Consider the following 26,631-nt stretch of genomic DNA (forward strand, 5'->3'; position numbering starts at 1 on the left):
CTGTGTTTACACTAGTGGCGACAAAGTACAAGTAATCTTCAATGGAAGCCAGTGACATGAAGCTGCTAAGTGTCACTCAGCACTTGTCGCTGTTGTTATCCTTGAAGACAATATATTTTAGAAAATATTTTCGTGGCAACCGTATTTGTTGATGTCAGGTTGCTATGGTTACCCAACACAGTTGATATCAGATTACTATGGTTGCCAGCATTCCTATCAGAGACTGACATCATGGATCTCCATATTTGGGCGAGACTGACCCAGAACTCTATATTTGGGCATTGGCTGACTCTTAGTGACATCATAGTGATGATGAGAGCATCACAGGCGGTCAGCTTAAGAACAGATGAAAGTAAGCACTCACTCACTTTCCTCCTCTAAAGGATCCGAATTCCATAAAAAGGCTTCACAAGCCCTCCATCACCGAGTAACCACTCCACCAGAGAGCAAAGAGAACCTGCTGGTAGTCATATATGACATATAGGCAGACATCATTTTGTTAAGTTGTAGTCCCACTCCCCTGCAACGGTAGTTCCCAGTCAACCAGTGCATTATTGAGTTGAAACAGTTTAACCAGACTGTTTGTTTGCGGTGTACAGACAGTTGGATAAGGATGGCAGAGGAGTGCTCTCAATCCTGGTCAAACAATAAGGATGATTATGTTCTCAATGAGGACAAGGTGATAGGGAGTGGTTCCACGGCTGTGGTCCAGACAGCATACTGTGAGTCCAGAAAGGAGCAGCTGGCCATCAAGCGCATCAACCTGGAAAGGTGTCAGACCAGCATGGATGAGATACTGAAAGAGAGCCAAGCTTTGAGACAGTGTCACCATCCAAACATCGTCCCTTTCTACACCTCATTTGTGGTTAAGGATGAACTCTGGTTGGTGATGAAGCTACTCAAAGGTGGCTCTTTGTATGACATCATCAAGCATACTAAGTTGTACGGTGAACACAAGAACGGAGTGTTGGATGAAGCCTGCATCGCCACCATCCTCAGAGAAGTGTTGAAGGGGCTTGAATACATACATAAAAATGGACAGATTCACATGGATCTGAAGCCTGCAAATATTCTTCTTGGCAACGATGGCTCAGTGCAAATTGCAGACTTTGGTGTGAGCGCCTTCTTAGATGGTGGAGGAGACATGACCAGAAATGTGCGACATACAATTGTAGGTACTCCTTACTATATTGCCCCAGAGGTCATAGAGCATGTGCGGGGTTACAACGTCAAAGCTGACATCTGGAGTTTCGGCATAACAGCCATTGAACTCGCCACCGGAGCCCCGCCGTATCACACACAAGAACCCCTGAAGGTGCTGCTGCTGATCCTGAAGAATGACCCTCCCTGCCTGGAGACAGGCTTAAAAGACAAAAAGATGGTGGAGAAATACGGCAAGTCCTTCAGGAAGATGATCTCCCTGTGTTTACAGAAAGACCCAGAGAAAAGGCCTACTGCTGCTGAATTGTTAAAGCACAAATTCTTCACAAAAAAAGCCAAGAACAATCAGTACTTGGAGAAGACTCTTCTTCAGAAGGGACCAAAAATATCGGATCGATCAAAAAAGGTGCACCGTGTACCTGGGTTCAGCGGTCGTCTCCACAAGACAGAGGATGGAGAATGGGAGTGGAGCGACCATGAGATGGACGAGGAGAGTGAGGAGGGGAAGACTGCAGTGGCGGCTCTGCGATCACCCAGGGTGAAGGACAACGCCGCACAGAATGTGGATATTTTGAGATTTCCGCCAATAGTTGGCACCCCATGTCTTCAGCCATACGTTCCAGCCCAGGAGAGCACTGAGAATGCTGAAGAGATGGGCGGAGAGGCCATATCAACGGCCCCTACAAGTACAGAAGGTCCCTTACATGGACCACCGGCTGGACCGAACCCGCTAGCATTAAGCACCAATGCCGTCCCCATCAGCCTGGTGCTGAAGCTGAGGGATGTAAATAAGGAACTCAATAACATCGAATTTTATTTCATGCCTGGTAGAGACTCAGCTAATGGGGTGGCTCAGGAGTTGGTCTCAGCCAGTCTGATCAATGGTAAAGACCTAGTCATTGTTGCTGCCAATTTACAAAAGATCGTTGATGATCCTCAGAACAACAGAAATGTTACCTTCAAACTGGAATCAGGCTTGGATGCGAGTGAAATTCCTGACAATGTTAACCTATTGGGATTCGCCAAGCTCAGCATCAGCTAGTCATACACAGAATAGGACTCAAAAGCTAACCAGCCAATAGACAGGTAACCGGTTTAGTAGTAATTATTGCCAGAATAAATAACAGTTCACAATATTGCGCTGAAATGCAAAACAGTGATCCCGAAGGCAGACAAGTCCAAAGAAACCAATATTAATAATATCAATATTATGCCTACAGCATATATGGCCTAGGCTATATGTCACACTTAACTTGAACCATTATACCTTTTTAAGGTAAGAAGCATAGGCTAATGTATACACTATATACTGTCTGAGAGAATGAAACTTTCTTGTGTTTTTAAATATGTTTTACCAGAAATATGACTAAATATGTTTTACCAGAAAAATGAAAAATGAAAAAAAATGTTGTATTATTTTACTGTAAGGTTCAGATCGATTTATATTCCATCCAGAAATCACATTGAATCAATAAAAATATCCAACAATATTTATTCCATGTTAATGTTACCCATTAAACCAATTAACATCAAATTCATTGAGGAATTTAGGTGCCATCACTACTGTATGATATAAGGGTTTATCACTTGGTTACACACCGTGTCTCGCACCAAAAATAGCAAATCTACAACCTCACAATGCATTGCATCGCAAGCCGTTGTGAGCTTGTAGAAAACACAATGTGCAACCTAGGATAAATCAGGCTTGAGGCACATCAGCACCATATCATGCATCGAGTCAGTATTTTATTGTACAAGTAGGTTGATCCACCCTGGCCAGACATATCTAAACTTCTGTGCGGAATTGTAGTGTGGGATTCTTCATCTTTTTCTTGTAGTCTTCATCAAAGTGTTCATTCTGGGCCACAGTGAAATGGTTCTTCCAGTCACCCACCTTTCCTGGAAAATCAAGATTCAAGGTGTGCTTTATTGTTATGTTAAGTTATGTTATATCATGTCCTAGGTACATAAAAGTAATAGGCCTACTTACTGATTGACTACTGGTTCTTCACAACATTGTATTAATAATATATTAATAATAATAATATAATCATATTCTAGATATGCCACAAGGAAAATAAACATAAAAAGAATAATCAAGGACAGTTTGACTGACTGGAAGTTACCTAGGACTAAGAACCTTGTAGATAGCACATCTGCAAGAGGTTATTATAGCCTGGCTCCAAACCATATACCCTGCCTACTAAGGTTATATATGGGCATGCTGATATGCCCATATATGGATATCTCTGTATCTGTTAGGCCTTGTCCCTGGAGATATCTCTATATGTCAGTCTGTGAGGGCTGTGATCCCAGCCCCACAGTGAGATGAGACTCATCTAACCCACACTCTCATTTGCATTGTACTCTAACCTCTAGTATTGACATTTGCAATGACTATATTATAATGCATAAAACACAATCAGTATTTGGCTTGGTGACAATATGCACTGTTGTACTAATTCTGTTCTTTATTTAGTTCCTGAAATGGCAACATATGGGGCAGGGGGTGGAGTCAGCTGTGATGCAGAGGACCATACCAACATACGTGATTGAGAAGGGGGGAAGTGGGAATTTTTTAGTGATTCCAGTGGGCTCTGATTGCTGTGCACCCCTTCGTGTGTTTATTGGTTTGGTCCACCACTATATAAGTCTCCATGTCATGTCATTTGAGGAGGTCTGTTAGTTGAGTTAATTTCCTGTTTGGTTCCACGTTCTTTTCATTTGAGTTATATTATGTTGACCTCTTAAGGGCCCTACAACTTCATTTATTGAAATGTTTTGTTAATGATTTGTTACTTTTTGAAATTATACAAACTTTGAGTTTGAAACCTGTGTTAGCCTTAAGCCTTGACTGCTCGGTCCCTCACACAGTCCTTGTCCCTTTAATGACCATATATGGAGAGTCCTTTGTTGTATGCCCATATATGGAGATCTCTGTATCTGTCAGTTTTTCCCCCTTTAATGCCCATATGGAGATCCCTGATGTCATCATATACGCCCATATATAGGCATTAGGCATGCCCCCTTTTGTGCTCATATATGGAGCTTACTGATTTGTTTGCTGATGCCATGACACCTTGAGTTTCGACAACACACTCCTATTTTTTCGTAGCTGCAGTGGGAACTCCTTATATGCTTATTATGGCTGAGTCATGGTGACATGAGCAGGGAGGGACAATTAAAATTGGAGGAGCTCGTGACTGAGAAATTGGCTAATTATCCCCTCTTTACTCCATTATTATATTATATTATTTATTCACCTTTCCGCATGAAGGGAGATACTTTGAAATCCATAGCTGAGTCAGTCGAATAGTTGGTCATTGTGTTGCTCTTCATACTGTCAAACTGCACGCCTGCTCTGATTCTCTCCTTCTCTTCGGCTGATGGTGACAAACCAAGAAAGGAGCACAGTCTGTCTATCTCTAGTCCAGTGTCCTGTTAACACAAGCAGTGATAGGAGACAATCTGTTGTATAAAATAAATATAATAAAGACTTCTCTAAAGAGACTCTTAGTATAATTTAAAAATTCTGAATTAAACACTTAAACCCTATACGTATTTGACTGGTTTCCCCAGGGGTCTATACTAGCCCATTTAGACATTAGGCCGATTCTAAAAATGCCTCCTAAAACATAACCTAAGGTTTTCTGAAAACTTACGTACTAAAAAAATGAGAAAATAAAATATGTTGCTATTTGAGACACAGGTGTATGTGATACAGCGGGCGCAGCTGGCATTAAAGGTAAAACAACGTATAGGTATAGCACCAGGTCTAAATGGTGTAGATCCCCTTCTATTTTACCTCTACACTCAAATATCTTTACCAAAAGCTGATCTACAAGCTCAGAATGCTTCGCATTGCGACGCATTGTGAGCTTGTAGATCGGCCACCAAATGTTAAACACAAACAAATTCAGTATGTGCACCTCAATCAGATCTTCATAAAACATGTAGTGGAGTTTAGAGTGAGCCTGTTTCTCCCACCAGACAGTTACATGGTCATACCAAGATCCAAACACCACTGAAACCATAGAAGAACAAATTAATGAATGAACTTCTAGACAAGAAAATATTGATGATCCCACTATAAACTAGCTGTTTCTATTACTTTATTTCATACTCACGCTTTCCGTCCATGAATCTCTGAAGGTAGCTGCTCCAGTCTCCTGGCTCTGGCTGGGACATGTTCATTCGATCAAAGTGGAAATAGGACACTGCATTGTCTTTGGCGTTACGAGCCACATAGACAACCTATTTAAAGAAATCACTGAAATTACTCAACAGACAAACTAGAATAATGACTAGACCAATTTCATCCCATGGGTGAAATTCGGTTTTCAGCTTCTTTGCCCAGCTGAGTGCTGCCCACAGGGGAGCGCAGGTGGGGAGCAATTAGGGGCAGTGTCTTGCTCAGGGACACTTTCACAGGGCTCGAACCTGGGACCTTCTGCTCCCAGGAAAAAGGAAAAGCAATGTAATGTAATAGTTAAACCGTGACTGTGTGTTAACAAAGACACGCGCAAAGAACACTGAACCCGATATCTGTGTGAATATCAGACGTGCCCAAGATTCAATAACTCCCTTACTACTTCCTCAGTATATTTGATTACATTGTACTGCATGTCAAAGTAATGGGGTTATAAGCTGATTTAATAATATGTATTACATATATGCTGTACCCTGCAGCCTTGCTCCCAGAAGGACTTTGGCACCAACTGGACTGGAAGATGGGTTTTGATGAGGCGAGGAGACGTGGTCAGTTTATCTGCCAGTTCTGTCCCTGTATGGAGGAATAAAGGTGAGCTCTGCAGGATGTTGTCATTGGGAGTTTTACATCAACAACTTCTTTAATATTAAATTGGGATTTTTTTCCCCCCCTGTTCTGCAATGTAACATACAGTATGTCTGAAGGCTCTGCAAAGTCTTGTTACATTAAATAATATGTAACAGTAATAATATACAGTAATATACAGTAATAATCCTACAAAGAACATTACCTTTCAGACACCTGTGAGGATAAACGTTTACCAAAAGGCAAGCATGTATGTGTTTATATTATGACAATGGAATTAAAGCAAGGCACTATAATTTTGCAGCGTTCCGATTGAGAGACTGGGAGTAACTCCTGTAGAAACTCATGCTCAAACCTGGAGGATAAGGAGGATACATGACTTCCAGGAAAGGTACTCTGTCATAGATAGGGATGGATGTCTGGCCAAAATACAGAAGGTCTAGAATATACGAGACCCATGTAGTGCCTGAGAGAGAGACAGAGAGAGAGAGAGAGTTATGGGTGACAAAAGTCCTTTTCATTTCATGCAAACTACTGGAGTATCTCACTTTCTCACACTGACCAGCTTTAGGATATGTCGCAATGAGAATGTCATCTGGCCTGGCCTGAAAGTTTTCAACATTCTCCCAGTTGTCTGTGAAATAGTTGACCATAGAGACTCTACGGAAGTCAAACAATGTTGGTCGTGGAGGTACCTTCTGAAACAGAAACATAATAATGACCAGGACAATTATCATTGTTGGAGTTGATGAGAGGTATAAAGCTGCGTTTTTGAAAAGAAGAAAATGTTTGGTTTGGAAGTGAGCCTCATTAATGCAGAAGGGGAATACCACTCATTTTCAACATTAAACTATGTCTTTAATATACCTTAGAGTTGAGTGGAAATATTTAAAAAGTCGCCCCCTTCTGTGTAGCCTAGAACTGGAGGTCTAGAACTTGACCCCAAGGCTAGACCTCCAGGCTAAATAGAAGGGGCGGGGACTTTTTTAGTCCTTCCACAACTCTAAGGTATATTAATGACATAGTTCAATTTTGAAAATGAGTGGTTTTCCCCTTTAAGGCAGAGAGCATTTTGATAAAGTGTAAATTAACAAAGTGTAAATTAAGGTAAACAACAATGCATGGCAGAATATTCAATGAAAGGCAAATGTATTTTATAGCACATGTATCCAAGGCAATTCAAAGTGCATTACATAAGCTATGAAATGCCTTTAATCAGCAATAAACTTGTGCTTGTCAGGAGGAGTATTGCATTGTGTAGGAACAGTTACAGTACTTAGTATTTATCTTTCTTCAATAACTCCTTGCAAACCTAACAGAGTAGGCAAAGACAATTGCACAAAATAGATCAAATTAGTAACAGACTATACCTTGTCCACAGCACGTGACATGCTGACAATTCAGTATGTGTCCTTGTATCTGAAGTGATTTCCTCCTCTGTTCTCTGCCACCACTTTCTTGTCTGGCTGTGTCACATTATTTTCCTTCCTCTCGCTGTGTTACAGCAAGCCCTGAATTAAATGACCTTTCTCCCTCTGGCCCCTTTTCCACCCATTGGTTCCCAATGGGAACCAGTTCAGTTCTTTTTGGTTCTTAGTCCATGAGCCAGAGCTTCAAAATTGGAACATTAATTATGAATTGAGTGGGCAAAACCATACCTATATTAGATTGTTATCACCATGAAACTTCCCCAATTGAATACTTACACGAAGACAATGATTTATTGTATTACAAATTTAAATATGCAAATGAGGCATTATGTAGGACAATGTGCAAAATAACTACTGTGGAAGGGTTATCACTTATCATGTATTAATTTACTTGTATTGATCCTATAAACAATTTAATATAGGTCTAGTTTTTCCCACCAATTTTGGAGCTCTGGCTCATGGACTAAGAACCAAAAAGAACTGAACCGGTGGAAAAGGGGTCTCTGTGTCTCATGTCACTCTGCTGTGGTTTCACCTTCAGTCTTAATTGGTAAATATAAATAGTGCATAGCACCTTTATCCAATGCGCTTTACATATATTGTGCATTACATTCACCCATGCATACACTGAAGGCGGAGGAAATCATGCAAGGCACCACCCTGCTCATCGGTCCGAGCAATTAGAGTCTTGCTCAAGCCAGGACACTTTACTTCGACACTAACTCTAGGGGAGCCCGGGATTGAACTGGGAACCTTGCAATCCACCTCTAACTGCTCTACCGGCCACTCTACCCCTGAGCCGCCCACTGCCGCCCTCAATTATTTTTGTTGAAGCCCATCTCCCTCACCTTTCTCACGAGTCACGACAAGGTTATTTTATTGATCAGATGCATAGTGCTTGCACATCCACTGTAGTGTCCAATCTTAACTTCCAAAACTTCCAAAGTAAGTAACCACATTTGTATCTCTGTGCCTGTGCTTGTGTACTATGCAGGTGTGTCTGTCTTTTCAATTAGATGCTGTCATTTGTCATTTTCACTGTGATGGTCAACAAACCTAGCCTGACACTGAATTTTCATTTAGTTTCACTTCATTATAAAAACAATTAATGGGCGTGGCTCATGATTCAGGGCTGGAGTGATTCAGGGCTGGAGCCAGGCTACAACAAACCCAGATGGCAGATCTGTGCATGATGTGGTTTGAAATCTTGGTGTCTGTTTGTTATTCTGTGCTATGAATCAGTCTTTGTTCATGCACAGCAAAATCCAGATGTCCAGTTTTTCAGATTTAGCAGTACATGTGTCGTGTATACTTAACTTCACTTTCAAACTGGTCTCTCTATTTTGGGCATGTAGGCAACATTTTGAAAAAGGTTCATAAAAAAGTAATTGTGGAAATAGCAAATCTAACTGTACATGCTCACAATGCATTATGAGCTATTTTGCTATTCTTCACAAGTAGGCTTCATAAACAAAGACCACCATTTGGGAGAAGGGAGGAAATTGTGTCATGGTCTGATGTGAAACACATGGCTCGGCTTCTGAGTGTTTCTGAGGATGTAGCCTGTATACTTTCTGGAGGAGCCCAGACTTAGCCCCATCCCTCATATATGCACTGATCTTGATTCAGGACCCTACAAGTAGTAAGTACATGCCAAGCATACCAATAAAGGGAATCAGTGAGCCAAGCATTAAGTCTCCATATATGCGCATATTGACCACCGTCCAGGAATTTGTATACAATGTGGATCTCGGGATCCACATGGAAGGGTGTAGCTCCAATGGGGATCTCGGCCTTCAGCCTTTGCTGTCTGTTGTGACATCAGTCAAGTCATCAGTCATATGACATGATCAACCTGTGGGCCGGGGCCCACTCATAGGCCGCAAGGGTACTGCAAGTGGGCCCCCAAAGTAATTTGGGGGCCCACTTGCACTTGTACAACTTATACTTGTACTAAGTTAGTTCCATTGATCGAAGCCGGCCTGTAACACAATCAATTGATTAATCCTAACATTCTCTGAAAATGCAATGGGGATTTTCAAGTGGGCATGCCCCCTAAACATGGTTGAGAACCACTGCACTGTACAGGTAACCTGACTCCGCCAGAGTGCGGCAGTACTGAGTTCACAACTTCACAAGCCAGGTTACTGTACAGAACGCTGTAGTGAAATATCCCAACCTGTGTGAAACATTGAGCACATACAGTACAAAGTTTGCAATTTAGGGCTTTGAGAGTGAGTGTTTTTCTACGATGTTCCATCATGTGGTATTTTAATGTAGCTACTTGTTGACAGGTTGAGCCTTTCAAAAAAATAAATCGGACCTCATATATACGGGATTCAAGTTGTTCTGCCACTTCTACTGTCTTGTGTAGTACAGCGGAACTGTGAGATGAGTTGAATTCTCTGTGCACCCCTTGTTCCTTGATTGCCTCCACCACGATACGGGAGGTCCCCGTAAGTGGCTGGGAGGCTAAGGAACTTTAATGACTTTTTACCATGTCATAGACCTACAAACACACTTCCTACAAACCAACTAAAACACAGGGAGAAGCACCCCAACAGCCACAGGTGAGTTGGTTTCCGTGTTTGACAGACGATTCAGACACGGAAACTGACTCCCCTGTTTCTCCTCCCCCTAGGCAAGTCACCACCACCAGGAAGAGGGACACGAAGAAAGGAACTGGATCTGATTTGTTCAAGTATGTATACATCTTGGTCACTTGTTCTCATGGTTTTGTTTTTAATACATTTCTTTTTCTTTTTTTTATTCTAATGTTTTTATCCCACGATTTTTGTAATAATAATTTTATAATAATAACTTTATTTATAATGCACTTTTCTAAACAAAGTCACAAAGTGCTGTACTAATTCACTAAAAAGCAGGAAAATCAAACACAATTCAAATAGATGTAACATAGCAAAACAACAACAGATGGCCAACAGTAAAAAGCATATTTAAAGATGCAATATAGAAACAACAACAAAATGTAATAGACTAAAATATAAAATACCGACAAAGTTCAGTGAACAAACATTCAACGGGGTAGGGAGGGGAATGCTTTTCTGAACAAATATGTTTTGAGAAGAGATTTAAAGGATGCAATGGTATCTACTTGTCGGATGGTTTGGGGAAGGGTGTTCCAAATTTTAGGGGCACAGACGGAGAAGGCTCGCTCTCCCTTGTTTACGAGATGGAATTTCTGGGGAACTTTTAGGAGAGCCCCGTCTGAAGACCTAAGGGTACGGGGAGGGTTATAGGGGTGTAGGAGATCAACAAGATATTGGGGTGCCTGGCCCGTTTTTACCTTAAACGTTATTAAAAGGATTTTAAAATCAATTCTAAAAACAACAGGAAGCCAGTATCGGAGTGATGTGGTCGCGTCTCCTGTAACCCATTTTTCACCCCTGTGTCTTATCTAATGTGATCCTGGGCTCTACACACCCTCCGCCAACTTGGGGAGAGCAACGGACTTAACTCATGCTTCCTTCATGCATGAGTGTCCAAGTCGCTCCTTTACACCTGACAGGGGGGAGTTTCCCTGGTTGGACGTAGCGCATGGAAGGAACATGTTATTCCAACCAGTGCCTTTCCCCTCCATCAGGCACCCCAGCTGGCCTGGGGGAGGCAGTTTAGAGACCAGGATTACTGCATGTTTTTGTGAGTGTACCTACCCAGGGGACACGGGGAGAATATGCAAACTCCACACAGAAAGGGCCTTTTGCCAACCCCGCCTCGGGTATGGGCACTGATGACACGGAGGAGAGGACACGCCCCCAGTGCCCACAGCGTCCCAAGCGGGAATCGAACCCAGGACCTTCTAGCTGTGAGGCAACAGCACTATCGACTGTGCCACCGTGCCCCGCCGAACCAAACGGACCCGGTCCCTAAAGGTCTATGTGACCACTGCCAGGATGAGGAGCCAGTGGAATGTACTATTATTAACTGTAGTAGGTACCAAAGGGACCGTGGAACGTTCTATTAACTAGTAGGTACCAAAGGGACTGTGGAACGTTCTATTAACTAGTAGGTACCAAAGGGACTGTGGAACGTTCTATTAACTAGTAGGTACCAAAGGGACTGTGGAACGTTCTATTAACTAGTAGGTACCAAAGGGAAAGAGACAGCATGATAGAGGAGCTGAGAGAAGTGGGAGTTGAAGAGGTAACTTTTAAAAAGGGGGGACGGACGGATGGACAGATACTTTTGAACATATAACCCACGAACCCATTTGAACGTATAATAATTTAACTTGAAGACATACTGCTTCATATTGAATACTGCTGTGTCAATGAGTCGGGGGTCGGTAGTCATAACTGAGAAGAGACAACAATTTACAATTTTGACATTCGGACATTCTTATCCAGTGACTTACAAGTGTCTGAGATAGGCTATAGGATATATATACACATATATAGAGATTAGATAATTAGCCTAATTATGCTGGGGACCTGCCCAAGGACACCTGGGGGTCACCGGGCCGGACCCCACCCCAGCCCACAAACAGAGTGAACCATGTAGGACCTAGGAGGAAACAATGAATGACATGAAGGAGACAGATATGATGTGTGTAGGGAGGTAATAGGCAGCCAGAGAAAACAGGTAAAGTAAAGGAGAAGAGGCTTTATTGGTTCAGCCCCAAATCAGCCCTGTTTACTGCACTACAGCAGTGGTTCTCATGACATCAGACGTCTATGACATGTCTATGATGTATTGCTCCAAATTTGGGCAATATTTCAGCCAATCAGAATCCCATTGACCTAATTATAAACGTTATATATTTCGATCAATATTTGTAGCTACACCACCATTCTCAAGTTGAGAATCTCAACATGGCGAACCATCTTCGCTTCGTTGCTCGGACAGTGATGGTTCAAGAAGGCAACGTTGATGCAGCTTACAAGGCTTTAACCAGGGTCCTGGCCCATGATGGGATCATCGAAGCAGTGAAACGCAGGCGTTATTATGAAAAGCCTTGCCAAAAGAGAAGGCGGGAAAGCTATGAGAACTGCAAACGGATCTATCACGCCGACATGGCCAGAAAGCTCTCATTTATCTCCAAGACACAAAGACAAGATGCCTGGGTCGGTTGCTAATGACATGGGCATCTTCCTTTCTTTCTTTTTCCTTTATTTGTTCAGGGAAGCCCAGAAGCCCATTGAGAGCAAGCGCTCTTTTTAAAGAATGCCCTGATCACAGCAACAATACATATAATGAAAAACAATAACAAACATTTGAACTACATTAGAACATCACAGATGCAAATGAATAAATATAGTGTTACATGTAACAGGTGCAGTCACTAGTCTGTCCGACCTCAAGAATCACCCACATGTCCCAAAGAGGTTTGTGTGGAGCATAATAAATGGAAGCAGTCTTTCCTTGTTCAATGTTCTTATAAGTTACATGACATGTAACTTACTGTATACAAACCATGTGTTTCAATAGAAAACATTATCAATGGCCAGCAGGATGGAAGACCCTAAAAAGGAATGCACAATAAAGTGAACACTGGAAAATGAACGAACAAGGAGAAAAATGATGTATCTCAACAGACAAAATGGCAAGATTTGCAATGCATCATAATAATTTATTTCCGTTGGTTATTATTTCCAGTCATCTTTGGTCATGTATGTGAAGAACAGAGCAGAACATTTTGTCTTATTGGTGTTTGTGATTATGATATTACTCAACTCTTAAGTTGGCTATCATTTACTTTTTTGTTTAATAAATTATTGAAACAGGAAGTTGGTTAAATCCTTTTACTGTCATGGTTCTCATCTGGAGAACCATATCTACTGTATATGATCCTGGGGGAAACTGTTAAAGGACCACTTCACCACTTTTCAACCTACCTTCATATAATTGGTCCTCACTAATGATCATGATAAAATACCATGTTTTTTGTCTACTCGGTGGGTCTGAGCACACTTTAGATTCCATGCGCGGACAGAAGAAGCTGTGTTTTGCGTCATTTCCGTTTTTTTAGACAGCTGGTGGATGGAAAAGAAGCTCCACCCACGCGGCAGAATGCCGCGTCGGCCAGATTCCCGGAAAAGCTTGCCCCAGCGGCATTCTGCCGCGTGGGTGGAGCTTATTTTCCATCCACCAGCTGTCTAAAAAATCACACCCGTGTGAACTGAATGGTGTAAGGTCTTATATAGACTGATCAACTGTGGTGTGACGTAATGTCTGACGTAATGAAATCACACCCGTGTGAACTGGGTGACCATAGCAACCATGCTCATTTTTTGGTACGAACAGACACGTAAACTAACAAAGCTGAAATCACACCCGGGTGAACTGGATGACCATAGCAACCATGCTCATTTTTTGGTACGAACAGACACGTAAACTAACAAAGCCAGTTGTAGGAGTGGTTTATACCACTCAAAAAACGGAAATGACGCAAAACACAGCTTCTTCTGTCCGTGCATGGAAGTTCAAGTGTGCCCAGGCTGAGTCTGTGTCTCATGGGTGGGCTGTGGGCAGTTCAGAAACCCGTCCACCAGTGACATCATCGGGGAATCCAAACTAATAGAAACGTGCAGACTTTCTATTCCTGAAAAGTTGCAATGCAAAACGCCGGCTAAAAACGCCGGGACAACGCTCCACACGTCCCAAACTCTTCTCCCTTCTGGCCCCAAAACTGTGGAATGCACTTCCCGTTGCAATCAGAACTGCAGCATCACTCCCGATCTTCCGCCGTAGTCTGAAAACCCACCTTTTCAGACTCCATCATGGCCCATAGCACTTACCCTACCCCCCTTAGACAGCACTTCTTAGACTTATATAGCATTTGAAACAGACTTATAGCATGTCATGTAGACAGCACAATAAGTGCATTGTATGTAGTCATAGCACTTCATAGTATATATGTACAGCATAGTATAGCATATAAGTGTAGTTTATATGTATAGTGTCATTATATAGATATGTTCTAGTTATAGTTTATATGTATAGTGTCATTATATAGATATGTTCTAGTCACGGTCTTAGCTTACGCATGTTTCGCGATAAATGCATTTTTACATATGTGATGTATTCCCATGCTTTTTGTTCTTGCCTATTGTAAGTCGCTCTGGATTAAGAGCGTCTGCTAAATGCCTAAATTGTAAATTGTAAATTGATAATGGAAGCCATAGTTTTCCATCTAAATCCATCTAAATATATATATTTTTTAAATCTTGGTTTAAAAAACATCTGCCTAATGATGATGTCACTGGTGGACGGGTTTCTGAACTGCCCACTGAGACACGGTCACAGACTGAGTAGAAAAAAATGGTGGTATGTTATCATGATCCTTTAAATAAACTGTAAATAAATAAATTAAGAGGCCCTCACATCTAGAGATCTACACTAGTGTACGTCTCAGTGACGATCCGACCGATGGAGAGCAGGCCCCCTTTTGCACATCGTCATTGTTAGGAAATGGTTGTTGTGGCACGTGTGTCTGTCTTTTCAATAAGATGCTGTTGTCATGTCCACTGTGATGGTCAACAAACCTAGCCTGACACTCAGTCTGTATTTTCATTTAGTTTCACTTCATTGTAAAAAAAAAGAAAGAAAAATAAGAAGAAGAAGAAATGGGTGTGGCTAGCATTTCAGGGCTGGAGCCAGGCTACAACAAACCCAGATGACAGATCTGTGCAAGATGTGGTTTGAAATCTTGGTGTCTGTTTGTTATTCTGTGCTATGAATCAGTCTTTGTTCATGCACAGCAAAATCCAGATTGTCTGATTTTGCTGTGCATGTGTCGTGTATACTTTACTTCACTTTCAAACTGGTCTCTCTATTTAGGGCAGGGGTGCCCAAAAGGTAGATCGTGATCTACCAGTAGATCACACAGGCTGTGCTGGTAGACCACATGACATGCCCCTAAAAATATAATTTAAATAAAAACAAAAACTATTTTTGTCATCTCCCACTTGAATTAAAGTGACTTAACTTGATTCATTTGATTAATAGACAAAAAGGGAAGCTCAAACCCAAAATGCAATACTTTGTTTTCAAGAGAGTTTCGCACAAACGTCAGTATTACAAAGTTATTTACTCCCCCCCCCCCTCTATTTCCCATTCCAAGTGTGTTTGCCTAATATGTAACTATTTTCAGCAATGGGATAATAGGCATATATATTTTTTGGTGGGTAGATCTGGTTGAGCTGGTCATTTTGAAAGTAGCTCTCAAGTCTAAAAAGTGTGGGCACCCCTGATTTAGGGCATGTCATTATAGGCAACATTTTTTTAAAGATTCATAAAAACTTAATTGCGAAAATAGCAAACCTGTACAAGCTCACAATGCGCTATTCGTCACAACAAAGTATATAAACAAAGACCACCATTTGGGAGAAGGGAGGAAATTGTGTCATGGTCTGATGTGAAACACATGGCTGAGGATGTAGCCTGTATACATTCTGGAGGAGCCCAGACTTATCCCCATCCCTGAGTCATATTGCACTGATCTTTTCACTGATGCACTATCACTGTTCTACAACGGTTTCTGTTGTGTCTGACATCAATGCATGTTATGTTTGTGATGAACGAACCATGTTCAACCCAGATTCGGCACAAACAAGGGACTAAATTATTTTCGCTCCTATGCCACCAAAATGTGGAACGCCCTACCAACAGTCATTAAGACATGCGAATCCCTTGACTCCTTCAAAAACGCTCTCAAAGGGCACCTACGGATGGCTGCAATTCGAAACTGGCCCCCGTAAAATCTGAATCCCCCCCACCGCCCCCCCCCCCCCCCCCCCCCCCCCCCTTTCCCCTCACTGTATATGTTTCTTTTCCCTTTTTACCTCCATTATGATGAATTCCTGTACTGTTCTTTGTCTATATAGAAGTGTCTATTTGTACGTCTCTAAATGTTTTTGATGAATTGAACATTGTGGACCCTATTGGAAACAAGTGTAATGCTTAATTGGGTCGTCCACTCACAGTTAACAGCCTTTGTATTGAGTTTGTGCTTGAAATGTACTGTAATTTTGCAAACTGTTAATACATTTTTCAATCAATCAATCAAACAACGGTTTCTGTTGTGTCTGACATCAATGCATGTTATGTTTGTGATGTCCACAGTCTCCATATGGGCATGCATGTTTGTGCATTTTAATATAGGATGGTTTTGTGGTCTAGCCTAGTAAGCCTACTACACAGTTGTTGCTGAGTGGCCCTTCTGAAAATATTTTGTGTCAGGAATAAACCCCCATAAGAGAAGAAATGTGTTTAAAATGTTTTTTGAATATCCAAAGCATAAAATAGGGTAAAGTGGTAAAACTGATTTCGATGCTAATTTAATTTGTTGAGGATCCCCTGGCTGAAACCTCTTCGATTACCACTGGGTGCCGGGTGGCCGGATGGGGGGGTCCCCGTCCCCACTTTGAGAATCACTGCTCCCAGAGTCATGTCGCACTGTTTCTTTAAGGTTTCGCCTCTGACGTGGCCGGAAGTTCAGAGCGTTTCGTGAATCGTATCACAACAAAGATGGCGACGTCCGAGGACACTGTAGTGAATGATACACACGTGGGGAAAGAGGGGAAAAACACCAATAAGAAGAAGAAGGTATTCATAATTACAATTGTCATAATAATCTTTATTAAATACTATTTATATCTGTCATGGTTTCTAATGACACATTGAGAATAGACAAGCGACTCGTGCTTTGGGAATCCACATGAGGTTTCCACTGTAGCAGCGCTGGTGTGGAGTCACCGTGGTCCAACAACCATCCTGCAGGCTGCATATAAACATTCATTAATGCTATACAGTAGTTCTCAAACATTGTCATGTCAAGGATCCCCACATTGATATTCAATTCCCCGCGGACCCTCATTTTAAAATAATTTGTGCCAGGCAGGGACCCCCATAAGTAAAGATAGATCTAGCCCTTGAAATGGTAAAAGGTAGCTCTGGTCCATAGCTTAGCCCGTCTCCGGACCCCCCGGGTTGAGCTCCTTTGGACCATAAAGTCATCAAAATGTCAGAAACTTTAACGTAGGGTTCCGAAAGGAGCTAGTCCATAGCTCTAATGCTTTCAACGGGAGCAAAGGGCATTAGTGCTATGGATCAGAGCTAGGTAAAAGGTAACCAAGGGTACCGAAAGGGCAATACTTATTCATTCCCATAGCCCTATCCTTGTTAACCCAGGCTTTTCTTTTAGTTCGCATTTAATTAAACCCTGAAACATGACGAGCGTTATGTGATCCATCGCTAGGTACCCTCTGAAAGATTTTGACACATTTTGAAAACTTTTGAAAAACATGGGACTTTATGCATAATGAGTTTAGCAATACAGGACTTCTACATTGTGGTTTTGCTACTTTTACTAAAGTAAAACCAATTTGATTGATTGAAATGTTTAACAGTTTGCAGAATTACAGTACATTTCAAGTACAACTCAATACAAAAACTGTTAACTGTGATGGGCGACACCATAAAGCAATTGAGTTCTTCGTCCATCACTGTGATGGAGGCACCATCCTACAGATAAACATGTATTATGTGTTTCTTTGTGGCAGGTTACACCTCGCTACTGGCAGTTAAAGAAAGAAAAGAAGAATCAAGAACAGAAGACAGATGCTGGACAAAAGAAGGAGACGACCGATGATGGGCAAAAAAGTGAACTGGCACAGCAGCAGACAAAAGAGAAAAAGCCGAGAGTGAAGAAAAGAAAACATGGAGGTGAAAATCAGGAAGGAGTTCAAAAGAAGGCTATGTCTGTGGTAAGTACATGGAAGTTATCGTGAGTCGTGATAGAACAAAACTCATGTCATGTGAAGCCCCAATGATCTTGCCCAAGATATGTAGGTATAAAACACAAATGAACAAGTCGCACTTACTTGTTTCTTAGTACTATTTACTTGCTCGTTGTTGGTTGATTAGAGCAGTTAATTCTCAACCGTTTTATTTCACCAGATTGAGCCACATACCTCTTATTTGATATGATTTTCATCTTCCCGGGCCACCCAATCTACACTGAAAAGTCATCAATTTAGCAATTTGTACAAATCTAAAATTACATTTGGTTAGAGGGTCAGTTTGGTTCATTAGTTGCTGACCACTTGAAAGCCCTTCAAAGGACCCCTGGGGGTCTGAGGACCAGCTGATTGCTTAAGTCAGTTTGAATAAGAGCTTAAGTGCTAAATAAAATACTACTTCTAAACACTTCTGATTGGCTTGTCGTTCTGTGCAGAAGTGATGAAGTTCACTTTTCTCAACTTGCACAACAATATTCCGACAACACTAAACATCAGGAAAATATACCATGGTCAGATGGTGGTATAATGTTTGTTTTCCATGTATGTACTATGTATGACCAAACCGTCATGCCCTATAGCCTACCCTCACAGGTCAGCATGCACACGGGCTGCCTAAATAATATATCATTAGTTGTCATTCAAACCTCAATCTGTGGAAATATGACATTTCTGTAAGTGTCATCCTGCTGTTTTTATACAGATTAATGGAATGCAACCCATGCAACAACATAAGTCAAATATTGATTATTGTTATGACTCTTTAACAGCCACAGAAGAAAAGAAAACGAGAAGCTGGAAATCCTCAAAGAGTTAAAAAGAAGCCTATGTTGGTGGTAAGTAAATGGAAAGGGCGACTGCACAAACTCATGTGAAGCCCGATTCTCATGTAGCCAGACAGATCAGAGATCTCCACCTATACTATGACCTACCTACTATGACCTATACCACGGCTTCCCAAACGTTTCAGGCCGTGGCCCCCCAAAATAATCATATTTGAACTGGGAACCCCCCACCCTCACCCTGTCCAACACTTGGAATTGTAGGAGTTGAGGCATTACATTTACAGTTTGACTCGGTTCCAGAGATACATTTTTGCCTCTTTCTTATGTATATTTTAGAGGTTTTAACCCTTTTACTCCTAAGGCCTGTTTTATAAAGGCCTTCTAAAATCTACGGCAGTTTTATGAAAGACACCCCTAAACCTGAGGTCTTTCTGAGAAACTTCACAGAATTGAATCCGGAAATCTAGAATCCAGAAAAGTACTGAAAAAGACTACAAAACTACAAGGACGGTGCACGCATTCACGGCTTCAGAGATAAAGTAACGCTGCCACGGCAGCATGTCTTAAGGTGAAAGATCAGTTCAGTTTGATTCATGGTCATACTCTTTCACAGGGAGCAAAGAACAAAACACAAGAAGATGAGAGGAGTAAAAAGACTGGGATATCCGGGGGGGTAAGTAAATTGATATTTTTATGATTGCACAACCTTGGGTCGCCCTACAGTACACATAGACTAGACTAGTCTTTTCTGTAGATTTTTAGTGATGTTTTCAGGCCTCTGCACTGATTTTTCCTCTTTTAGAAAATGGATCCATTCCCTGGATCTGCTCCAGTCCCAGAGGAGAAGCTGAAAAAGTTCCGGAGGAAAGACAGATTGAAACTGGTGTGTCATCTTTTTTCTGTCACAATGTATTCACATTATGGTGCTCCTCTTTTGCCAGCAGGACACTTACAACTCTTTTATTCTTGGGTTTCTAGCCTTCCCGTCAGCTCTACAAGCTCAGACGAGTTATGGCACAATCACAGGTTGTCTCAGATATGGCCCAGAATCAAGCTGCACGACAGGACCTCCTCCTCCCAGAGGATGCAGGGTAAAGTTCTAGAAATACCAACTGTTGAACATCTTGTGTATGAAGAAGATGAAAGGGGGAATAGGATGCTCTGGTGGTGCAGGGGTAAAGGGGAAGTAGCAGCACAGGCCACCATAGATTTGTTCTATTTTTTTAGAATGAGAGTTGTAAGATTTGTCTTAAGTCATGATTATAATGTTATCAATTTAAGCCTTTTTAAAAAGAAAAAGAAGTCAAAAAATGACTTGGCCTTCAATGAATTCACGGGAATATCACTGGAGACCATTTGTGAACTGCTTCGTCGTGACACCTCTCCTTCTACACTTAGATTCTTAGAAGGTGATGAGGATGAGGACACATGTACCATCTCCCAAGAGGACATAACAGATGCTGTAGATATAACATCCGGGGCAAAGGTGAGTAACTGACTGCCTGGATATCCAGGGAATGGTGGAATATCTCAGTCTTTGATTTGTGTTTGAAGTGTTGGTTTGACAATGTTGTTTGCCTTGTCTTAAAGATGCAAATCTCTCTCCTGTTTTCTCTTTAGTATTTTAACCTTCATCTGTCACAGTTTGGGCCATATCGACTGGACTATAGCAAGACTGGACGGTCAGTGTCATGCTACCTATTTGTTATTCTGTTGGCTGTCTGTTATGTCTGAGTGTGGGGAGGAGATTGGGGAGTCTGGTTGATGCTGCGTCAAGGAGGTTGCGTACATGGTGTTAATTTAAGAGAAAAAGTGTAAGGCTTTTTGCCTATTGAACGTCGGAGGACTGAAATGTTGTTTGTTTTCTAATATATCTTATAAGTCTTAATTGCAAGTATAGATGCTATGCAGACGTCTCTTCGCTGTTGGGGAACCTGCTAGTTGTATATTCCTCTCATCTTCCTGGTCTGTTGGGGAACCTGCTAGTTGTATATTCCTCTGTTGGGGAACCTGCTAGTTGTATATTCCTCTCATCTTCCTGGTATGTTGGGGAACCTGCTAGTTGTATATTCCTCTCATTTTCCTGGTATGTTGGGGAACCTGCTAGTTGTATATTCCTCTCATCTTCCTGGTATGTTGGGGAACCTGCTAGTTGTATATTCCTCTCATCTTCCTGGTATGTTGGGGAACCTGCTAGTTGTATATTCCTCTCATCTTCCTGGTATGTTGGGGAACCTGCTAGTTGTATATTCCTCTCATCTTCCTGGTATGTTTGTTGGGGAACCTGCTAGTTGTATATTCCTCTCATCTTCCTGGTATGTTGGGGAAACTGCTAGTTGTATATTCCTCTCATCTTCCTGGTATGTTTGTTGGGGAACCTGCTAGTTGTATATTCCTCTGTTGGGGAACCTGCTAGTTGTATATTCCTCTCATCTTCCTGGTATCCTGGTATGTTGGGGAACCTGCTAGTTGTATATTCCTCTGTTGGGGAACCTGCTAGGTGTATATTCCTCTCATCTTCCTGGTATCCTGGTATGTTGGGGAACCTGCTAGTTGTATATTCCTCTGTTGGGGAACCTGCTAGTTGTATATTCCTCTCATCTTCCTGGTATGTTTGTATGTGAATAAGATAAGACCTTTATTGATCCCGTGAGGGACATTCAGTCACCAAATGGAAAGCGCTATTCAAGAGTCCTTGGGTCTCCACATTTTCACATACTGCTTTTTATTAAATATAAAATCCCTTTGCATAACCAGTGCACACAGCCATTTTGTTTTGTTTTTGTGAACAGAACTAACAGCCACCCATCACATCTTATGATTGATGTGATGTGTTGTGAGCTTGTAGGTCTGCTATTTGTGTCACGCGACTCCGTCGTCCAACTTTACGTGTACAAAATGTATTTAAAATAGTATTTTTATCAGTCTTGTGACACTATATGCATTGTTAATAATATGTTGGTGATTCATGGTATTTGTGTTTTCTACGTTGTCTTCAGCCAACTGCTTGTCGGTGGGAGGAGAGGTCATGTGGCCTGTCTGGACTGGCAGTCGAAGCAGCTGATGTGTGAGATGAACGTTATGGAGACTGTTAATGATGTGAAGTAAGTTGGCCTGCACAACATGGAATGTTAGATTTAAACGTCATTCAGCAAAAACATAATTTGATTATAATCCAGTATTGTAAACCCTATTCAATATGTCGCTACCTTCAGATGGCTACATAGTGAGGCTATGTTTGCAGTGGCTCAGAAGAAGTGGCTGTATATCTACGACTCCAATGGCATTGAGCTTCACTGCATTCGTAAATTCAACGATGTCCTTCGTATGCAGTTCCTGCCTTATCACTTTTTGCTGGCCACAGCGGTGAGCCCTTGAAAAACTGTCCACAAATATTAGCAGGATATTGAAAGTTTCTAATAAAGAAATAGATACCCAATATACTTAAACATTTTATGAATATACAGTATATAGTATTACAGTTTGTATTTCAACTATTTTTCGAGAGTTCTGTTAACGCTTAGTACGTTGTGATCATTGTTGAAGATCCATTTCTTTAAGCAAGCAATACTGTTCTCTGTGGCAGAGAACAAGGCATAACATTGTACTGTTTTTCACCGCTCAAAGAGTGCCACAGGTTTCCTGCAGTACCTGGATGTGTCTGTAGGGAAGGAGGTGGCAGCCATTGGCACCAAGGCAGGGCGGCTTGATGTTATGTGCCAGAACCCTCAGAATGCCATCATCCACCTGGGTCACTCCAAAGGCACTGTGACCCTCTGGTCCCCCAACCAGAAAGATGCTCTTGTCAAGATGCTCTGTCACCAGGGCGGTGTGCGCTCTGTTACAGTTGACAAGACTGGCACGTAGGTTGCTATTTTCTTTTTTTCAGTATTTCTTATGGGGCAGTTTTTGCTTTATTTAGATATAGTAGAGATATGGGAATCTGAGGGCAGGGAGAGTGAGAAGGAAATGCAATATAGCTTTCCCCCTGGAATCATACCATATAGACGTTATGGTCGAAGGAGTGTCTGATCATCACGATTAAAGTTTTATAATTCCAGTGCACAGCAGAAAGAATGCTTACACTTCACTCCGTGAAGTAGTGAACATTTGGCATATGGTCAAATTGCAGCAGTAAAGGGTGCGTGAGGAAGAACTTGAATGGCCTGTCGGTCAACTTCTTCCTCACGCACCTCACATTTCTTTTGCTGACGTTCTATCTGAACAGGAAACAGCCTTCCTGTGTATGATAAGTGTTACTGAATGCCTTGCCCTTTCTCTTAATGCCCACCAGAGGGCAGTTCTTATAATTTCCACTGGTGTCTTTCTAGCTATATGGTGACATCAGGTATGGACAAGAAGCTAAAGGTTTATGACATCAGGACCTTCAAACCCCTCCAGTCCTACTTCCTGCCTGCTGGAGCGTCCTCTCTCTCCCTGAGCCAGAGGGGTCTGCTTTCTGCTGCTACAGGGGACATTGTTCAGGTCACCGTCTTATCCACACGCACTAATGAATATAATACGTCAATTATCAGTTGGGATGCTATTGACCTGCACACATAGGCCTATTTGTAAATGGAATTAACTTGATTTAACCCTCAAATAAATACCATTCATTCTCATGTCAGTTGAAACATGGATTAAGCAAAGCTGCATTTCACCTTTATCCAAAACAACTGAAGTCATTTGTGACCAATTCTTAGAGTTGCAAAAATGACAAAAGCTGGCCATAAAATTAGATCATATATAAAGCCTTGTGCAGCATAATACAAATCTAGTATCATTATGTTTGTCCTCGGGTAAAAACTCTTGATCATCATAGGAATTTGGTGACAAATCTTTAAAATAGTATATGGCACATATACAGTACAACCTTTACAGGTTGGAGAGGTTGAGAACTGAGCATATTTTGTTTTCACAATGGCTAGTGGCTATTGACTCGCAAGAATTAAAGGGTTGAACTATTTAGAAGAGATGTGCAGAAAGATAAATAATATTTAGAACAGATCATGTGCATGGGCAAAAAAAGCTTAAAAAAACCTAATCAACCAACAATATCCTAGTAGACTAAGGTCAAATCCGACTGATGGATGTACTGAGGGGACAGCCTTAATAATTTCCCTGTTCATGCAATTAATAGATGGTGTGTGTGTGGCTCTGTGCAGGTGTACAGGGATGTATGGAGCACCCCAGTCACCAAGCCCTACATGGCGCACAGATTGCGGGGACCAGTGTGGGGACTGCAATTCTGTCCATTTGAGGATGTCCTTGGAGTGGGGCATGGAGAAGGCTTCACCAGTATGGTGGTACCAGGTTGGTATACGACACATTGAAATACTTGTCTTCAATTTTCATTTTAAGATGGTGAGCTTTTCCTCTGTGTTAATGAATGTAGCTGTTCACTGACATGCCCAAAATAGGGATTGATTGTTTAATTAAATGATCGATTGGTAATGGTAATTTTTATTATTTTGAGGGGCGCTAGCCCCTCCTATATACAGCTTTTGTCCCCACATGTCTCATATTTGCCATTGACAATGAAAGGAGAAATTAGGTCATATGTGCCTCAAATATGACATACATTTGTGGCAACACAAACATTAAATGCCTTTGACAATGAAGGGAAAATTTACTTCATATGTAGACGAGCAAATCGAATATAAGAGCGCTCCTCACTTCACACGGGTGTGATTTTTGAGCCCCTCCTATATACAGCTTTTGTCCCCACACGTCTCAATATTTGCCATTGACAATGAAAGGAGAAATTTGGTCAAATGTCCGCCAAATATGTAAATGTAACTAACCAATCACATACATTCAGTTGTTCATGAGATGATGTATAATGATAAGAGCCTCACTTCTCACAGGTGTGATTTTTATAATCTATTAAAATGCTTTGTTTAACTGTTGCACCTTATATCTCTCTTCTCTCCACAGGTGCTGGTGAGCCTAACTTTGATGGTTTGGATGCAAATCCATACCGCAGTGTGAAGCAGAGGCAGGAATGGGAGGTCAAGGCTTTACTGGACAAGATACAACCAGAGCTGATAAGCCTAGATCCAGGCCAGTTGGGCCTGGTTGACTATGCCGGTTTTAAGCAGAGGCACGAAGACAGGGTCGAGGCTCTGGTAAGTGTTGATATCCATATTTTGGCCATGTCGTTATAGGTGAAAATCTTCACTGTTGTATTTGTAGTGTTCAGGGAAGGGGAGGATGTTTCCACAAGTTTCCCAAGGAGGGAAAAATAAGGGAAAATAGTCCAGATGAGGATCGTAATCAACATCGTAATCGTAATCAGCATCTGCTAAATGCCTAAATTGTAACATGAAAATATACATTAATTTATGAAACAACACAAAATATGTATATAGAAGGTTTCTGCCTGACGGAGACAATATTATTTTATTGATGGCCTCCAGTTCTCTTAAAACGGGTTTATGTTTTGATGTCTTCTCAGGGTTATGATCCACTCGCAGTAGATAAATTCAAGCCACGGTTCAAGAAAAAGGGCCGGAGCAAAAGTGGAAATATTGAAAAGCGCAAGAAGCAAGTGGGTCATGAGGACACGAGGGTAAGTTATTAAATTTTTTTGTATTTATATTTAATTAGGATATTGATGTGATCACATTTTAATACACCATCACCCTCACTTACAGTATGTTGTTAACTTGTCTTTGACTCCTTCTCCCCTCCAGGAGGTGATCAAGAAAACAGTGGAGGACCGAATGAGGATAGAAAAACAAATGGCGAAGGAGAAAGAGAAGAGGAAGTCATTTTCCAGCCAGAAGTCTGCCCTCGATAGATTCAAGAAATAGACAAAAAGGAACCATTGTTTCCGCTATGATACAGTGACATTTTGTGCGGGGAGTGACATTTGAACTTTCTGTAAAAGGAACACTGTCTTCTTCTCTGCAGTCGTTTTACATGAAGAGGCCCTGCAGTAATTTTTAGATTGTTAGTCCTTTGATAATAACTCTCCATCCTGGGTTTGTAAAAATGGGGGGAGTCATTGATTAGTTCATATGTGTAACCCATGGTCACTTTCTAGGACAAACAAATCATTGATTGTCTGTTGCCATCAGCATGGCTCATTTACAATGAGGTGCTAGTACCAAATAGAATTTGAGCAGAGTCCATAACACGTATCTGCAGAATTTTGACCTGTAAGATGGACTCCTGTGGGCGTTAAACCTATTACTGTACTTATCAAAAGTTTTATAGAATTATGTTCCGAGAATAAATAAATAAATAAATGATGACAGATTTGTATGAAAATATTTCTATTACACAATTGTGTTATAAGTTACAGCAAAATGTTCTATACTTGCTATGCCACTGCGTACACTGAATAGGTAGGCCATACAAAAACAGATGCTACCTTGCTATTGCTGTTCTTTTGACCCTTGAACTCAAACTGAAAGTGTATAAATTATATACACACATACACATTTAACTCCTCACAAGAAGTTCAGAAACGTAACTTTGGTTGATTATGTCTCCCATTTAATAATACCAATGGTACTGTATTTACTTACGCAAGCAGAGCGCGCAAGTACTGCGATCAGCTGGGTATGTATGTCTGTGTACTCCACCGGCCAATCAGGGACCAAGTAATACGATTGGCTGGGTATGTATGTTGGTGTACTCCACCGGCCAATCAGGGACCAAGTACTACGATTGGCTGGGTATGTAGGTTGGTG

At 41.4% G+C, this 26,631-nt stretch overlaps 4 protein-coding genes across 4 annotated transcripts; 3 read left to right on the forward strand and 1 right to left on the reverse strand.

The window, feature by feature from the left end:
* Positions 1-613: 613 nt before the first annotated feature.
* LOC306912714 (serine/threonine-protein kinase OSR1-like) lies at positions 614-2,203 on the forward strand (the record flags this gene model as incomplete). Its single annotated transcript, XM_079489142.1, has 1 exon — positions 614-2,203. One exon carries the CDS (start codon positions 614-616, stop codon positions 2,201-2,203), a length of 1,590 nt encoding a protein of 529 aa, XP_079345268.1.
* Positions 2,204-2,947: 744 nt separating this feature from the next.
* sult1st4 (sulfotransferase family 1, cytosolic sulfotransferase 4) lies at positions 2,948-6,397 on the reverse strand (the record flags this gene model as incomplete). Its single annotated transcript, XM_079489314.1, has 6 exons — positions 6,312-6,397; positions 5,844-5,944; positions 5,289-5,415; positions 5,091-5,185; positions 4,425-4,599; positions 2,948-3,060 (listed from the first exon to the last, which is right to left on the reverse strand). The coding sequence occupies exons 1-6, from the start codon at positions 6,331-6,333 to the stop codon at positions 2,948-2,950; spliced, it is 633 nt and encodes a 210-aa protein (XP_079345440.1). The 5' UTR covers positions 6,334-6,397.
* A 5,821-nt stretch (positions 6,398-12,218) lies between these two features.
* Positions 12,219-12,482, forward strand: LOC306912922 (small ribosomal subunit protein bS21m-like; the record flags this gene model as incomplete). Its single annotated transcript, XM_079489385.1, has 1 exon — positions 12,219-12,482. One exon carries the CDS (start codon positions 12,219-12,221, stop codon positions 12,480-12,482), a length of 264 nt encoding a protein of 87 aa, XP_079345511.1.
* Positions 12,483-16,838: 4,356 nt separating this feature from the next.
* Positions 16,839-26,194, forward strand: wdr46 (WD repeat domain 46). The gene is made up of 16 exons (XM_079488964.1): positions 16,839-16,953; positions 17,910-18,113; positions 18,917-18,982; positions 19,545-19,604; positions 19,734-19,814; positions 19,910-20,022; positions 20,330-20,417; positions 20,552-20,613; positions 21,931-22,035; positions 22,147-22,297; positions 22,559-22,794; positions 23,263-23,416; positions 24,097-24,244; positions 24,869-25,059; positions 25,389-25,502; positions 25,627-26,194. The coding sequence occupies exons 1-16, from the start codon at positions 16,876-16,878 to the stop codon at positions 25,744-25,746; spliced, it is 1,971 nt and encodes a 656-aa protein (XP_079345090.1). The 5' UTR covers positions 16,839-16,875; the 3' UTR covers positions 25,747-26,194.
* Positions 26,195-26,631: the final 437 nt, after the last annotated feature.

The sequence above is a fragment of the Electrona antarctica genome, assembly GCF_951216825.1.
Source record: "Electrona antarctica genome assembly, chromosome: 2".
Lineage (NCBI taxonomy): Eukaryota > Metazoa > Chordata > Actinopteri > Myctophiformes > Myctophidae > Electrona > Electrona antarctica.

What these genes read in the sequence shown, in the direction of transcription:
- wdr46 (XM_079488964.1), top strand. Translation starts at nt 16,876, where the DNA reads ATGGCGACGTCCGAGGACACTGTAGTGAATGATACACACGTGGGGAAA. An exon ending in AAAAGAAGGCTATGTCTGTG is followed by an intron (nt 18,114 to 18,916) that starts GTAAGTACATGG and finishes ACTCTTTAACAG; the next exon opens with CCACAGAAGAAAAGAAAACG. An exon ending in GACTATAGCAAGACTGGACG is followed by an intron (nt 20,614 to 21,930) that starts GTCAGTGTCATG and finishes CGTTGTCTTCAG; the next exon opens with CCAACTGCTTGTCGGTGGGA.